The 17,204-nt window shown below is 40.5% G+C and overlaps 2 protein-coding genes across 3 annotated transcripts; one reads left to right on the forward strand and one right to left on the reverse strand.

The window, feature by feature from the left end:
- Nucleotides 1–708: 708 nt before the first annotated feature.
- LOC115051541 (trypsin-3-like) lies at nucleotides 709–3,716 on the forward strand. 2 transcript variants are annotated; one of them, XM_029514990.1, is made up of 5 exons: nucleotides 709–748; nucleotides 880–1,033; nucleotides 1,492–1,749; nucleotides 1,971–2,103; nucleotides 3,567–3,716. In XM_029514990.1, exons 1-5 carry the CDS (start codon nucleotides 709–711, stop codon nucleotides 3,714–3,716), a joined length of 735 nt encoding a protein of 244 aa, XP_029370850.1. The 2 variants fall into 2 exon arrangements, with proteins under 2 accessions (XP_029370850.1, XP_029370851.1); XM_029514991.1 differs by having other exon boundaries at nucleotides 1,983–2,103.
- Nucleotides 3,717–3,882: 166 nt separating this feature from the next.
- LOC115051062 (40S ribosomal protein S19) lies at nucleotides 3,883–6,806 on the reverse strand. The gene is made up of 6 exons (XM_029514331.1): nucleotides 6,696–6,806; nucleotides 6,372–6,442; nucleotides 5,719–5,819; nucleotides 4,701–4,884; nucleotides 4,552–4,606; nucleotides 3,883–4,251 (listed from the first exon to the last, which is right to left on the reverse strand). Exons 2-6 carry the CDS (start codon nucleotides 6,440–6,442, stop codon nucleotides 4,204–4,206), a joined length of 459 nt encoding a protein of 152 aa, XP_029370191.1. The 5' UTR covers nucleotides 6,696–6,806; the 3' UTR covers nucleotides 3,883–4,203.
- Nucleotides 6,807–17,204: the final 10,398 nt, after the last annotated feature.

Raw genomic sequence — 17,204 nt, forward strand, 5'->3', positions numbered from 1 at the left:
AATTCACTTTTTTTTATTCCTATGAAAACATCTACAAATGCACCCTCCTAATGTATATACATCAGTGTGTACATTTTACTAATCATAGATGATTACAAATATGTCAAAACAATAACATTTGATCATAAAAAAACTTTTTTTTGATAAATACAGTCAGACTTTCATGGACATGGGAAAAATTCAAGACCTTTTGAATAGAATTATATTCAGAGGGAAAAATATGTAATCAAATTTAATATAATATTATTATTTTATAATGCATATACACAAATGGTTTGTACCTACTTTTGACCTTGACCCTGCAAACTGATCAGCTATCAGGACAAATAAACACACTGTAGGAAATACAGCATTTGTTATATCACAATTTTTGTTTGAGTCTTCAAGCTGATCCTCAGGAATATATATGATTTTGATGTCAAGCTCCTCATTTGCCTCTTGGCTTAAGCAAAGATAATCGCCGCTGAAATTACATAATTATTGGTTGCATAACTGCCAGATGAAAAACACTGCAATGAGAAAGTCTGTTTGTGACCGGGTGGTTTTTATCCCAAGGTCTCGGTGCTGCTTTCAGCCATACGGATCTTTCCCACAACAGTTTTCCCTTTTACCTTCATGATCAGGAGCTAGCCAGCAATGCAAAGCTGAGAACACATGTATATAAGGAGTTGCTGCATGGGCTTGCTCTCCCATTCACTGACGGTCACCATGAAGGCCCTGGTGTTCCTGGCTTTGCTTGGAGCAGCATGTAACCAATTTTATCCCTGCCTTGTGTTTTAAATTCATTTAAAACTTGTTTTATTACTATCAAAGTTTATTCATGTAAACCTGGGTTTTAGGATTGTTTTTCCATTTCTCATACTATACATACTGTTTCAGTTGCTGCAGCTGAAGATGACAAGATTGTTGGAGGGTATGAGTGTCCCAGACACTCTGTTCCCTACCAGGTGTCTCTGAACGCTGGATACCACTTCTGCGGTGGATCTCTCATCTCCAGCCAGTGGGTGGTGTCTGCTGCTCATTGCTACAAGTCGTAAGTACAGAAAATCGCATTCAGCATTACCTTTTGGAATTTCCTGAGGAAACTGTCTGAAACATACAGTACATTAAAGGCGACATCCAGATGTCTTTAGGGCATACAAACATTCCGTTACATTTGATAGGTTAAACTACTTTGATGAAAATTCCTCTCAGTGAGTGTCCTCATCATGTGCTGTATGACTTCTTCTCTAGTTGTGATGCATGATGACGTTTGAAAGATGAAGTTTGCAGAGTGAAAATTTCCCTCATTATTAAATAAAAATCCATCAAACTCTAAACACACAGACTATTTTATAGGAAGCCAATTAATAAGGAAAAAACTCACCTTTGTTCAGTCATCATGAGGGAAAATACTCTGACTACTGTTCAAAAATGTTTCATGTCTTAAGTTAAATAAAGTTCAAAATTATACAGAGATCACTGATAAGAAAACTCTTATTTAATTTCCAGTCGTATCCAGGTCCGTCTTGGTGAGCACAACATTGCTGTGAATGAGGGCACTGAGCAGTGGATTGATGGTGCCAAGATGATTAAGCACCCCCGCTACAACAGCTACAACCTGGATAATGACATCATGCTGATCAAGCTGAGCCGCCCCGCCACCCTTAACAGCTATGTCCAGACCGTGGCCCTGCCCTCTCGCTGCCCCGTGGCTGATGAAAACTGCATGGTGTCCGGATGGGGCAACATGTCTGCCAACGGCAGTAAGTTTAGTCCAAAATCTAAGACACAAAGTGTGGCCAAAATTGATGTTATAGGGTGAGTCATGCCGTACTGAGGTAAAGAATGAAAGATGAAAAAACCCAAATGAGTCAAATCAATTAATCAGCTGATCATAACTTTACTCATATAATGTCTTATAGCAGCCACTTGATTTGACTAAAAGCGATGCCCAATGCCCAAGTCTTGCCCTTCTGCTCTTCAGACAGCTTCCCTGACAGACTGCAGTGCCTGCGGCAGCCCATCATAGATGACAGGATCTGCAGGAACGCCTACCCCCATCTCTTCACAGAGAACATGCTTTGCTCTGGATTCATGCACGGAGGCGCCAGCAGCTGCCAAGTGAGTTGGACCAAACCAGTCAGGTGGTACATTGAGGTGCATCACCTTCACGCGGTGTCAATGGTTTGTGACTCAGTGACGGAGTACTGAGCATGCATGAGTGCACAGTATATTTAATATTTCACTGAGTATTTTTTCCTAACGGAAATGCTAATTATTTCATAATATCTGCTATGATCTAGTGTAGAAATCTCTCTAATTCAATCCAAAACCAGGTGTATAATGTGCAAGCCTTTGTGTTGGTGCAGTCTGTGCAGAAGCAGGAAGATGAGTATCAGTTCAATCAATCCGGTTCAATTCACGTGTGTGTGGGAATGAGTCGTTTCCACTTCAGCACAGTTTTGAGGTGAGGTGTGTGTGTGTTTTTTAGTAGGGGCGAAAAAGAGAGAGGAAGATCGAAAGGTTAGAAAGGGTATAAGTGTGGGAGAGAGCCAGGAGAGTGTGGGTTGGGTGAAAGGACAACCCAGAGAGTGAGTATCAGCAAAGACCGGACCAGCACAGGTCCCTTTGCTCCAGGGTTTCACTTCCTCTTTCAGGGGTCCTGGTTTCACACACTTCCCTTTCAGATTCTTAAGTTAGAGTTCACTTTGATTCCACTTGTTTTGTTTTTCCTCTTCTCCTCTTCCCTTCGTGTTCTAGCTTCTCTTGTCTGTCGTCCTCCTTCCAGTGCCTTTGTTTTAGTTTCCCTCCTTCACTCAGTTCTCAGGTGTGCTACATTTATGATTTCCCTTCACCCTCCTTACCAGTGAGGTCAGTTCCTGTTTCCTGCTACAAAGCGCATTTTGAATTTCTCTCACACCACCACCGCTGCTGTGAATGCAGGAAGAAAAATTACAGTATTGTAAGAGACGTATTCAGTGAACTTCCTTCCCCTTTTGGGTTATTTAAAGCTTTATGATGAATGTAAATCTGATGAAATGTGAAGAAAGGATCTCGTGTCTTGGAACAAGTCATGTCACTAGTTCTGGAAGTACATCTGTGTATGTAAAAGCTGTCCAGTACTGGATTTACATTTAACTTTCAATCTATGTGATGACTTGCTATGTATCTTACAAACCTCTTTCAAATTATTTTATCTAGCTTGTCTGCATAAAATGAAATATTACAATATGCACTGGTAATTTTGACATATCAATCCAACACAGGTTTGAGGTTTGCAGGTTAATTCTCTGAATGTACTTTTTCTGGCCTCCTGACCTCTCACCTTGCTGCTGTGAATAGCTCAGGACCCCGTGACAGCACAGCTGATTTATTGGAGTTGCAACAAAGCACACTTCTGACCGCACCCATAGGTGAAACAGGCTTAAGACTTTCAGCCAGAGAGGGCAGCAGAGCACTGCTTTTCAGTCTGGTGTTATATTACTTTGTTCAAGTTAGAGCAAAATTACTTGACAAGACAACATATGCTGTGGATCAACTATGAGAATGTGAGATTCAAACTCTTCTTCTGGGTGTGCTTGCAGGGAGACTCTGGCGGCCCTCTGGTCTGTAATGGTCAGCTGCAGGGAGTTGTGTCCTGGGGTTATGAATGTGCCATGCAAGGACACCCCAGTGTCTATGCCCGGGTGTGCCGCTACAACAGCTGGATCAGATCTGTTATGAGCAGCAACTAAAGTTAAAGACTCAGCCGTACATCCACATGCAACTGCCACTACAACTCTGTCCAACTCTGTCCTTGGTATGCTCAGTTTATTTAGATCACTATTATCATTCTGTGCTACCATTCATAAACACGTTAAAAATAAAAATTTCAAGCATTATATTCTGTATACATGGAAGACAAGACTTTAATAAATAATTATGAAGACACATTTGCATTCTTTATATTTCTTTCTTGGAGAAACATGATTCTTAGTGCTCTTGTGGAACAGTCCGTTTTGATCTCACAGCTCTTGAAATCCATAGTGATTTTCAAAGACAAAAGTACCAACCAAACATCCATATATAATTTTTAACTTCTACTTACTGTTATAGACATCTCTCAATGAAATACCTATTGTAATATGGGCACTAGAGTGATAAGAGAAGCAAGCAAACTAGAGTAAATAAGCAGTAAGGCATAACTGCATTTCTCACGTCTGGATTCTTTGCATGCATTTCTCAGATGGCGCTTTGTAAACTTCGCTGTTTCTTGTTTGCTGATGCAACCTAAACAAACAGAGATAAAGTCTGAGAGATCAGGAGGGATAGTCATGCAGCCATACCAAACAGGAAAGCATGTGCACTGGCCGTAATAATTATTTAGAGATGGGAAGACAGTAAACACACACTATATGAATACAAACATTACAGCAGTTTTAGTTAGATTATTCCCATTATAGCAATAACTGACACAAGATGGAGCCACGCGAATGCCACACATTGGCTGAGGGATATGGTGTCCAACTATTGTCCTTATCTTTACGTAAACAAAAACAAAAATTGACGGTTAATGGAGTAACAACCCACCTGACCAGCGATCCTATCCAGATCTCTCTGGCCCTGCGGGGTAAGTCTCCGTCCACTATAGCAAAAGCATAAAAAAAAAAAAAAACCCAATCCATTACTTATTCAGGTCAACATATTTCAGTGTCGTACCCAGCATCCACCTCTCTTACCCACTGGGGTCCTTCTCGACCATCTTGAGGCCCTCCAGAGCCTGGAGGACCTTCCTCGCCACATTCCTGGAGCCCACACTGAAGTGGGCAGGACAAACACCGTTCCTCTGACGCCCTCCATAGATCTTGATCATGGAGCCCACACCCACCCCTCCACGCAGGTAAAGGTGACGGGCTGTGGATGCTGGTGAGACATACATAATTATTATTATTATTTTTTTTTTTTTATAGATTTTCCAATGTACTTCAACAGAATTTTAGCTTATGTATTGTGGAAGATTGAATGGTAAGAAGAAGGACGAAGTCTCCTCTGAAACACGCTTGACTTGTTCACCCAAAAGACACAAAATCAAACGTTCCAACTTATCAAATGTGTGAAATTCTTCTCTGCTGACTCATGTGCTATTGTGAGGTCAAAAAGTTTGAGCACATAACATACACAGCAACTGAGGGAGAAATATGTGCTTATGCTGATACACATATACTGTGCTAATATTAACATAAGTTTGTTATTATATGCCAGACTGGTCCCTAAAACAGGGTCAACAGACCAGCTGAGATGTTGAAATTATCAGAGGGTTCTGTGGGAAAATGTAAATAAATTCACCTGAACTTCACTTCTTTGATGTGAAGTCAATCTTGCTCACAAGAGACAGAGTTGTTTTATTTTTAATTTTTTTAATCACAAAACCAGTTTTCATACAAATATGGATGTGTGCGGGTTGCTGTGTAGAACATCTCCAATATTCTTACTGACACATAGCAATGTCTTATTTCATATAACCAATAATCTTATTGATAACTGGCCTTGTTTTAACTTGGTAAACTGTTTGGTGTTTGAAATGTGAGAAAAGACTGACACATGGTCAGATTCGAAGATGTTACCAAAAACCCACAGGGCCATAGTTTGAGATAAAGAAAAATGTTAATATTACTGAAGGTGGCGTTTGTATTTCAATGTAATCAGCTATGAAGGCTGCTGCAGATGAGTTGAGGAATCACTTCCAGACTAACCAACCTGCTCTGGTGTAAAACCAGTTGTCATCACATGGAGCCAGCTCCTTGTGCCTGGCAAGCTTCACTGTGTCAACCCAATCTGGGACCTTCAGTTTGCCAGACCTGAGAAATCAATTATCATTTGATGTGATGAATCAGCTGACTGGGCCATTAGCTCAAACAACATAAGCCACAGAAAGAAAAATAAATAAAAATGGGATTTTATCCAACATATACTGTATGTATTTATTGCGCATATTTATCACAGCATTTTGTTTATATTCCTAAATGAACTGGGCTGTTTATACTGTAATTCAGATATAAGGAGGTTTAACATCTTTAAAATCAAATGAATAAATAAGATGATATTTGAACAAAATACACACAAGAAGGTCGTGAAATAATACAAAATGTTTTAAATGTGTGTTTATTATTCTCATTAAATGCTTTTTAATTCCACCCCCCATTGTACCTTTCCATGTATATATATATATATATTTTTTTTTTTATTAAAAGTCTTAAATATCAATCGCAGTCATAACTGAAGAAACAGTTTTAAATAAAGAAAATATATTTTTTATATCACATATTTCCATGTGCTTGCCGCCACCGTGAGCCGCAGTGATTGACAGGTGGACACCAGACGCCCATGCAGCTGTTTCCAGTGTTACTTACTTTTTGAGGAAAGCTGACAGAGCCCTGACAAACTCCTGCTGGTTGACATCTTTCACCGTCACACTGGGCATCTGAAAGGCAGGAGCAAGAAACAACGGTGAGCTTCAGTTTTCGTCGACGTGTGCTCTCATTTTTGCGGCTTCAGGAGTCAAAATGCGCAGCAGCCTTTTTTTTTTTTTTTTTTTTTTTTTTTCCCCTTCCTTCCCTGTTGCTAACGTTAGCCACTAGCTAGCTAGCTAAAGTAACTGTGACTGATAGCAGGCGGGTTGAAACCTAAAAACAACATAAGGCTGTCATGTTTTACAGGAAGAGCCGGTGTCTTACTTTTCATAAACCCTACAAAGCCCACAAAGCCACTAAGTGTTGAGGTTGCGGTTGGGGATGGGAGTTGGTTCCCCGTTTAGCCGATGGCAGCTACTGCGGTGGAGCAGCAAAAGGAAGGATGCTGAAGAGGTAGGAAGGGAGGGAGGGAGGGAGGAAAGGAGGGAAGGAGGGAAGGAGGGAGGCTGTCCTCGTTTGGAAAGGATGATGCTACCGTAGCCTGAATTAACCTCAGCAGCATCTGCAAATGCCTGCTGATCCCAGCCTACAAAGCAGAGTAACAGCAGCAGTCATAATGCCCTCCATTTACATCTTCAGTGTCTCATGTGGTGGTCAAAGTGGCGTCTTTCACCTAAATGATGCTGATGTGGGGGGAGAGCTTGCATTTCTCAAACATGCAGAGTCGGGCCACCTTTTTCCTCTCTCTGTTTTATCAGACCCAGAGGATTTCCAGGGCTTGTGCTGCAGTCGGCAATGTGAGGAGGAAGACACAGCCAGTGCAAAGTTAGTGATGCTAACTCACTTTATTTGTCCTCTAAATGCACTTAACGCCCCCATCAATCAATCAGCCAGTCAATCAATCAATCAAATCTTTATTAGTGGGCAGGAGGATGACATACAATATGACTAAATGCACACATAAAAAATAAGAATGTATGTGGCTTATAACCAATGCGAAGTCACTTGAAATTATTATTATGATTGTTTTATGGAGGAAATAAAAGCTGGTTGCCACAACAGCGCAGAATGCTCCCTTTACTGAGATTCATGTTAGCGTCCAGGCCTCTGTTTGCCAAGGCGACTGCTTGGAAATCAAACCAGTGTGCAGTGACGAAGATCAGTATTTTATTAAGAAAAGCTCTCAGTTATGTGTAAAGACAGCATAGACAGAAAACCTCCTACTCATGGTGGCTGGTTCTTCATCAGCTAATTTTTTTTCTTGACTTCCTGTGACCTGGCGTCCTTCTACCCTGTTCACACCTCTTTATACTGGATATTAGGATTATTAGTTGATCCAAAAAATATATAAATATATTTTAAACTAGATTGCTAATCTATTGATAGCCTAAGTAAAAATTGCTAAATTTGATGGCTATAGATTCTTAAGTATGGGCAAAAAACAAAACATGCATAACATTACTATGGGATATTTGGCTCCATAACTTTCATAGTTTTATTTATTTAAATGTTTATATTTTATGGCCAAAAACTTTTATTCATGTAGAAAACTATAAATTTAAAATAAAAATAATCATTTGTACCAAAAATTATTATGCAGTTTGAGGTTGTGTGCATGTTGCAGTTGTAGGTGTGCCCTTAAATTTGAAATAAATATGACAGGAAGATATGTTTAAGTCTCTTTTTGTTTGTGATTGTCAGGTTGCAGGCATACACAAGTTGTCTTAATGAAAACTGATAATTGTTTTTTTGATTTTGATTGAGGAAGTCTAGTTTGACACTTTTTTCCTCCCTGGCCCCAAAGTCATGTATTTTCTCTTTGGTATGTAGATTAACGTCAAATGCGGATTTCCATCACTATGTGAAACACTGCATGTAAAGCCAAGTTACATGAACGTGTGTTTACAAATGTGCAAATGCACACAAACACTCATATACATACACACACAGCAGCCCTGTGCTCGCTGTCAGTCCCTCTTAAGCTTCTTCCCCTCCCCCCCTCAACATCTCTCCCCTTTTTTGTCCCCCTCACCCCTCTCCTTTTCCCTCCCACTTGCTCTCTCCTGCCTGCTAGCACTATTTCAAGCCTCTGCCTAGGAGAGAGAGGGAGAGAGAGCGAGAGGGGAGGGGAATGCAATGCAGACAGGATTTAGAGTTCAAGTGCACGTGCAGAGAATAGGCTGAATAGAGGAGAGTCGGAGCAGAAAGGAAACCAGGAAAAGGAACGGCAGGGGTGGGAGACAAAGCACACAGTAGCTCTTTCTCCTCTTCTTTCTTCCTCTCTATTTTGTCCTCAGAAAAAGAAGGTATTAGCCTTGGAAAGGGGGGGGGGGTTTGAAAAAAATGAAAAGACCAAAATTCAAATACCATCAGCGTGAAAGAAAAAAATGTATTCCTATTCCTTCCCCCTCCTCTTTCCTCTCCCCACCGACACACTCCTCCCTTATCCCTCCCTCTTGGATATTTCTCCATGAACCCCCCGGTCTCTCTCTTTCTCTCTCTCTCTCTCTCTCTCTCTCGCTCTCTCTCTCTCTCTTTCTCCCTCTCCTTGCTGGCTCTCCTTTTTCTCCCCTCCCACCTCACATGCACACACCCCAGACTCCCTTCCTACTCCTTCCCCTCACGCGCGCTTACTATCCACTTTCACTGGAGACCGACTGCAACAAGCTCAGGTTTTTCGTCCTTTTTTTTTTTTTCTTTTCTTTTCTTTTTATTTTTTTTTGCTTGCCATTCTTTGCTTTTGGTTATACTCTCTTGTACTGAGGCACCACCACACAGACGATTCACCCCTACTATGCGTGGCGCCCCTGAAAAACACAGGCCGTGGATTGTCCTTGCGATAGACTGCATGCCACAAGCCGCTTGTCCTTTCTTGTAAACAGTTTTTTCTCTCCTTCTGCAGTATTTTTTTGTTCCTGAACACAAAACTCGCCTTTAGTTTAGAAGCCTTTTTAAAAACAGTATGTTCTGAAGTCTGAAGCTGAGGCTTGAAGAAAGAGAAGAGTGTCCGATGAATGGACAGATGAAGGGGACAGAAGCAAAGAATGAGGGGAAAATGGAGAGCATGGTCTGCGGGAGAAAGTGAGAAAGACATTGAGAGAGAGAGAGAGAGAGAGAGAGAGCGAGAGGTAGGAGAAAGAGTACCGGCACTGGCAAGAAAATCGGGAGGGGGAAGAGAGGAGAATGGGGGACCAGTAGGGGAAAGACTTAGGAAGGAGGGACGGCTGGATAGGAATTGGCAAAATCGCGGGAAAAAGGAGAAAAAACAAAACTCCTGAATGAGAAGAAACTGGACTTCACACAAGACTCTGTCGTCTCTGATTTTTGTTTTTTGGCATGATTTTTAATCACTTCTTCGGTCACCCTCTCACTCATCTGTGAGTATACTGTGTGTACATTTCTTTTTCCTTTCTCAGACGTGCATCCTCTCTGGCTTTCTTTATTTCTTTAAATCCTCTTCTCCCCCGCCTTGCCTTTGCTTCATTTTTCAACTCGTCTTTTTTTTTTTTTTTTTTTTTTCTGAAAAATGTGTTCCCTTGGTTGCTAATCCCCCCCATCCTGTTCGTCTATCCCATCTTGTGCTCCACCTCTCTCCCTCTTTCACTGTCTTTCTCTTTCCTCCTTCAGCTACTCTTTATCATGGGTTATTGCTGTTCTCTTTGCCTCTCCTTGAAGGATTACCTCTGCTCACATTTAGATGAGGGCTTTGGAAAGGGATCACCGAGTGCACACAGTTTTAGGGGGCCCAAGTATGGGAGGGTAGCACATGAAGGAGGCAGGGTGTGTGCATTTGTGTGTGTATCTATCTGTATTAGTCATGTGTATCTGTGTGTCTGTGCATGTGTGTATTACTATGTTGGGGTGTGATTTACAGTTAAAGGAACCGGCAGACAGTCAGTCCCGCATACGCATGTGTGGATTTGCACAATCATGCTTCATGTTTGATATTCAGAGAAAGATTGGACAACGTTTTGAATTAGGAAATATACAGAAATTAAAGCCAAGGTATCAAAAGGTGGAATGAAGAGGTGAAACTATTATAACTACTGCAGGATTTCTTCCACTTATTTTCATTAGATTTTTTTTAGTCCTCCCCTGCGTTCCCCCTCTTTTCTATCTCATCTTCCATCCATTCATCCGGAAACCCCAGTCTATTAGTCTGCCTGGAAAGACAAAACCCACAGTTCAAGATGTGGTTCATTGTCAACAAAAGATAAAGATGGATTTATTTCAGGCTGTAAGTTGAAATACAAACTGGAGTCACTTCCAACTCATTTTTTAATTTTCCACCATCGCATTTGGCCCAGATTGCTTTTGTCTGATGTGGTGAAGTTATAGGTAAAGACAGAGGCTTTTCTGAAAATCTGTGATGTAAAGCCGTTGACAGAGAATACATGAATGCGTTATTCTCCGGTGGACATCACGATAGGCAGTAGAAAGACATACGATATATAGCGCAGGTTGCTTTCGTCCATTTGCAGTCCATTTGCTTTAACCTCCATCAAGTACTTTTTCTCCTGTGGTATCAGCCTCTGATATCTCTTGGCATTGCTTTCCTTTCTCTTTTTTTCCTTGCCTGTTTTTGAGACGTGTCTGTCCTGTTTTTTATTAACATAGCCTCCTGTTATCTCTGCCCACATTTTCTCTATCACTTGCCACAGTTGTTATCTATTTCCGAGATTGTTCGCTGGCATCGTTCCGAAAGAAGTGCACACATGTGTCTTCCTCCGCCATCACTGTGCTTTATTTTAGTGTATGTGTAAATGATAAGCTGTGAAATTGCTTTTGTTTCTGCTTGTTTATGGAATTTTTGTCTGGTTTAAAATCTCTCTTCATCATCTGTTGTGATTTAGGTGAGGTCACTGAATTTGTGCGAGGACGTGTTCATCAAAAAAGTTTTGATTAAAAACAGTGTCAATATTATTATTTTTTTAATTGCAGATCTATACATAAAAAAAAAACAAAGAAGCAGATGCCGTTAGATAACAGTTACTGGCCTAGTTCTTTAAATATTTCCAGTGTCTCAAATGTTTGCTGGATTAAATCATATGCGTTGATTTGATTAATACACAATGATATGACAGCATCACAGCATTCTGTGATAAGCCAAGGAGGAGGATGCTTTTGTTTAGCAGCGTCTCTAACTTGACCTTTTCGTGACCTCCACTGTAGCACTCAAGAAAATGACGAGAAAAGTTGTTGATATTGACATTTTTCCTTAACCAAACATCTATGCATGCAGACTAAAGGCACAAAGGAGATTAAAAGAGACAAGTCATCATAGAGCCCTCAACTCTTATATGTTTTCAGATTTGACTTCTACTCCGCCCAGATCTCCCAAACACTTTTGGTTCCTTTCCTAGGGGGATTTGATGGTAATGCCAGTGTAGTTGGACCCCCAGGTTATGAAATATTACTCAGACAGACCTGGTGTTATGTAATCTTACATAACTGAGGCGGCAGCTCAGCAGGCTCGTGATCGGGGGCTCTGGAGGAGAGGCTATATGGGTCTGCTTATGGAATGAACTCACTGGCAGGGTCAACACACTCCTGAATACCTGGGCCTTAAAGGGGAAGAGGCCCCCACTGCAGCATCTACACATATGGACTTAAGTGCCTGACACCCAAAGGCTGAGGAAGTCGAATAACCTCACCTATAGAAGGTTGTAGGCTTTTTGGCACATTGCATGTGCATTTTTCTGTAAGATTAACCCCTTAGTCACTTATCTCAGATTGAATTTACTCTGTAATCCACTAATTGTTCTTAATAGAAAAGGTGAATTGCACTGAACTAACTTACATCTCAATGCATGGCATTATAGTCCAGTACCATTCCCATGTTTCTATACAAGCTCTCTCTAAATCTAGTGTTTTTCGTCCGCAATTGATGACATTCAACAGCATCATACAGCATACATTAATGCATCTGACAGACTTAAGGAATTCCCATGCAAGCTGCTATTGTGTGTAGCAGGTTTGAAGGTATGCAGCTGAATTTGTTGGAAACTGATGAACTGACGAGTGCTGGTACAACAGACTATCAGGTCTGGGGTGAAACACAAATAGTACGAGTGCCTGCAAGAATTAGGAGTGTTGTAAATAATTAAGTATTAAAAAGATCTTCAAATGATTGTTGATATAGAGTCAAATAAATAAACACTAAATGTGAATTCTTATACCCTTAAATGTATATGATTTTGAAGGTTTGCTTGAAGTGATCATATAATTAAATATTAATTATGGGTATGAAAATTAAGATTGAGGCTGGATCCAGGAAGGCTTGACACACAAAAGACAATAAAAAAGATATAGAATCCAAACCTATGCATAAATAATGTCAGATATGTTCAAGAGGATACCTGCAATTATAAGTGTAATAATTTTAAAAAATAGTGTATATGTGTCTTTCAGATTGAACCTCAGGGACAACCAGAACTTTTTCATTGAAGATGTGATTTTCATCAGGTAAGGAAATATTTCCTGTTTATTCATTTCATTCAAAAAAGGCCCAGAATAAGATAGAAATACTTTGCTTTCGACTTATTTTTACACTGAATGTACGTCTGAATTCATATAAAATTAAGTGCTTCACCAACCAGGGTTTTGCTTCATGGCACTCAGCAGTTAGGAATACTTGGTCAGCCATTTTAGTCTGTCGCCCGATCGAAATGCCAATACACCATCAGAATAATTGGATTACTCTTCCCTGAGTCATTCTGTTGTGATTAATCACAGAGATGTGCTAACTGCTAGCACTGTGTGAAAGCAGTAAGCAGATCTTTTACTTTGCTAGCATGCCTATTTGAGTCAGTTTGGCATAATACTGTTGAGTGGAACTTATGTTAGTAACAAGTGAAAAGCAACAAGTGAAAGGTCATCTGTTGGTCACGTCCTGATTATCAGATGTTGCTGAAAAGTGAGATTGTGGGTATAAAGAACGGCCTGTGGTGTAGCCTTGAAGCTAACTCTGGAGATGCCTCACATTACATTTTTGTCTTTGTGCTGATGTCACCCCCATGCCCCCGGTCCAGCAGCAGGAGAATAAGAGCTACATTCTGCCTCTGCGACACAATAGAGCCCTTCTTGCCCTGATATTTTCACAATGTGTTTTTGCAGGGCCCTGTGTTCACACACATTCTCTGCGGGCGGCACAGAGCATTGATTCAGAGCTGTTTGAGCTGTGCACTCTACCCGATATTTCAGTTCTTGCTGAGTAGTTTGCTCAGTCATGATTTAAAATTAATTCTCTTTTAAAACTGCGTGGTGTCAGTCACATCTGCATGCTTGAGATTGTGAGGCGGTATAGTGCATGGGTCAGTGATGGACAAGCCATGTAAGCCACTGCATTACAGTATGGTGGTGTGGCATGGGTTAATGTCTGAGGACTGGAGGAATGTGTCCGGGTCGACAGGGAGAATTCCTCAGTCCTGCGCGACTAGGTCACTGCACTGACAAGAGTCTGCCACCTATTTCCGCATGCGCATTGCTGCCCTGCGCCTCTGTCTCATTGCCCTCCTCTGTCTTTTTCTAATTCTGACTGCCTATCTGTCTCCCGCTCCCCTCTTTCTCTCTCTGTCTGGCTCCAAGTCTGTCCTTCTCTATCCTTCCTTTGTTTTGCGTTTCATCATTTCATCTTTTGTTCTTCCTGCTCGCTCTTTGTCTCTTTCTCTCATGTGTGTCTCTCTTTTACTTAATCTGTCTGTCTTTCAGTCATGCCATCTATTTTGCTGTCCTACTTTCCTCAGATTTTTCTGACTCTTTCTTCTGTCTTATATTTTCCCCCATGCACTCTCTGCTGGTGTTTTTCATCTTCAAATATTCATGCCCTTAGGTATTTATACTCCAAACATCATTATTCTGTCATTGTTGTCTGGTTGTTATCCATTCTCCAACACTTCACCTCCTCGTCGTTTTTGTTGTAAGACTGTCTTCCCTTTCTATCTTACTCTTTTTCTGTGGCACGTTGATTTTAGTGCTGCAGGTGCTTGTAACAGGACATGTCGGGAGAGAAGGGGAGTGAGACAAAAGAATACGCAGGGATTTACATTCTCTGTCTGCTCGTAAATATGATACTGGCATGCTTATTATTAATGCAGTGCTGTAGCATGCATAGGGTGCCAGGTTTTGCTGGTCATGTATGATTTATAAAGTGCATTCCCACACACAGGCTGAAGGCTTTCATGCCAGCTATCAGTATTCCTGAGTGAAGGAGTTTGCAGTCGCACCTCTTCATTGGCTGACAGCAGGGGTGACAGACAGACCTCCAGGTACAGGAGGGTTTTCCGCTCATGGCAGATGTGGTGATTTGACACGTGTTTTTACACAGATACAGAGTATCTAAGAGTGCAGCTTTATAGTTAATGCAAAGCCTCATCTGGACATTCTAATGCTCCTTTTATAATACATCCACTTTATTGACACTTTACTTCCCTGACAGAGGTTGTGTGCCGTAAGGACTTAACAACAGAAAAACACTCACTTTCAGCATATTTTTCCTGTGGAGACAGCATATACCACAGCAATTGCAATACTCTTTTGTCCTATCTGAACCATATAATATAACATCTTAAATTATTGAAAATTGCGGCATGCCTATGTTGTAACACATTTAGGTCAAAACCGTCTGAATTCCATAAAAGTCAGTCACCATTTCAGACATATAAAAAGTCATAGCTCGCATCAAGGCAAGAGCTGAAACACTTATATGATTGATCAGATTAATTGTTTAGATGAACCAATTTGATATCTTTGCTTTGTTTTTACTCTATGCTGCTATATCCCCACTAAGGGACAAATATACAAATTTGAATTTAAATATTTCAATATACCACACTCAAATGAGAGAATTAATAGCTTTTTTCTATTTAAAAAAACTGTAAATAGAAAACCAAATTTATAATATGCAGTTTTACTGCATCATTCTGACTTGCTGAATTATTGAGTGTGCCATCGTGTCCATCTTGCAGCGCTTTTAGGTTTATACTAATCAACTGAATTATTAAGTGAAGAGTTTAGTTTCATAAAAATATACTCCACATTTCCAAAACTGATATGAATGAACTCCTAACTATGTGTGAGAGTAAACTATTTGAGGCAACAAAAACAAATGCGATTTAGAATTAGTGCTCTTCAAATGTTATTTAATTTAGCTCTTACACCATGGGTGTAAATCTGTTTGTTTGTTTGTTTGTTTGTTTGCATTTGTGTGTTTAATGGCCCGCCACCAAGCACCTAAAACCCTGGCAGTTACAGACAGTGAGGGGAGGTGAGACGTGAGTAATAACAGTGACTGATGATGTCACAGACAGCATCGTGCCGCTTCAGCTGCCCCTCTGACCCGGCTTTAGGATGGCGGCGGCAACTCGCAAACACCCGTGGGTATCACACGCCAAAGCACATTAGAGGCAGAGCGATGGTGAAAGGCAGGGATGGAACACACAGAACACAGCTAAGGGGGATAGAGAGAGAGACGGAGAGACAGAGTGATAGATAGAAACGGGGGTAGGCTGTCAGATTAAAAGATGAGAGAGAAGAGGAAAAGAGAAACATGCAGATGTTTGCGCCTCTCCATGCTTTTTTTTCTTTCAGTAGACTGTCTAGTTGGAGTTGATGTTCTACATCACTGCCTCAGGTATCTCTCACTGTCTCTCTGCGCGTTTCTGTCTGCAGCTCACATTGTAGGCTTTGCTTCCAGTATCAATCAAGTTAAAATATCATTTTATTTTTTGCAAGAAAAGGAATGAAGATATCCTGAAATCTAATGTGTAAAAATTCAAGTAATTGTTAAAGTTGTGCAATTACCATAGTTGCATTTATTAATGTTTTTATTTTAACAGTCACTATCTCTCAATGTAATTTATTGTTTAAACTTGCCAAAGGTGAAAATTATGGGGAGGAAAGCCCCATAGTATGGGACTGCTGACCCCACATTTTTACAAATTATTCACTGACCAAGTCTGATAGAGGGCAGCTGTCACTGGCTTCATTCGGTGCTGCAAAGAGGATTTTTTTATTTAGAAGTAGTATCATCTGTTCATCATCTAGCTCAGAAACACAAGGAGGAACAAGGCAATGTCTATAACAATATGACACGGTTAAAACTTTGAACCATGTCAAGTGAAATTCAGTCTTTGACTACATATTGGCCAAACTCAAAATCCACATTACGTGGCTCTCAGAGGCATCATACATGTCATTTTGAGCTGCAGCAATTAGCTGACCTTGCAATCAATCAGTCGAGTTCATGAATTGAATCTGTAATTCTTGTTATTTTTTTCCCCAAAAAATTAATTGGCTCCAGCATCTAAAATATTAATGGTTCCTGGTTGTATGTCTTTTTTGGAAAATCTGCGAGTTTTTGGCTGCTCATATTCAGGCTAGTATAGGTTCCCTCTTGACAACAACAACATCACTTAGACCATACAGAATATTTTCTAAGGCATCATAGATATTGCATTCAAAGCTAACTAAGACATTAAACATTGAAATCCTTCTGAAGAGCCAAGGAACCTTGAGCTGGAAAGAAGAGTGCCCGTTTGCAAGCACTCAACAACTATGTATTTGTTTTCGGTACGATCACTTCAAAGTCCCATTCAATTCTGACTCCCAAAGGGCTCTTGATGCTTTGATCTCATAGCTGAGCGATGAGCAGATACACAAAGCCAAGCTATCCTGTTTGCAATTTCATGGTGATACTGGGAAGCGAAATAATCAAATATTTTACCTAACTATATGCTTAGTTATGGCACACTGTATCTAACTAATAAATAGATATGATGCTGAGGAGTGTTACTGAGATAACATATGATATAATGTACTGGAAATGTACTGAAC

Source organism: Echeneis naucrates, chromosome 11, assembly GCF_900963305.1.
Source record: "Echeneis naucrates chromosome 11, fEcheNa1.1, whole genome shotgun sequence".
Taxonomy (NCBI): Eukaryota; Metazoa; Chordata; class Actinopteri; order Carangiformes; family Echeneidae; genus Echeneis; species Echeneis naucrates.

What these genes read in the sequence shown, in the direction of transcription:
- LOC115051541 (XM_029514990.1), top strand. Translation starts at nt 709, where the DNA reads ATGAAGGCCCTGGTGTTCCTGGCTTTGCTTGGAGCAGCAT. An exon ending in GCTGCTCATTGCTACAAGTC is followed by an intron (nt 1,034 to 1,491) that starts GTAAGTACAGAA and finishes TTTAATTTCCAG; the next exon opens with TCGTATCCAGGTCCGTCTTG. An exon ending in ATGTCTGCCAACGGCAGTAA is followed by an intron (nt 1,750 to 1,970) that starts GTTTAGTCCAAA and finishes CTCTTCAGACAG; the next exon opens with CTTCCCTGACAGACTGCAGT.
- LOC115051062 (XM_029514331.1), bottom strand. Translation starts at nt 6,442, where the DNA reads ATGCCCAGTGTGACGGTGAAAGATGTCAACCAGCAGGAGTTTGTCAGG. An exon ending in CTGTCAGCTTTCCTCAAAAA is followed by an intron (nt 5,820 to 6,371) that starts GTAAGTAACACT and finishes TTGATTTCTCAG; the next exon opens with GTCTGGCAAACTGAAGGTCC. An exon ending in GTCGAGAAGGACCCCAGTGG is followed by an intron (nt 4,607 to 4,700) that starts GTAAGAGAGGTG and finishes CTTTTGCTATAG; the next exon opens with TGGACGGAGACTTACCCCGC.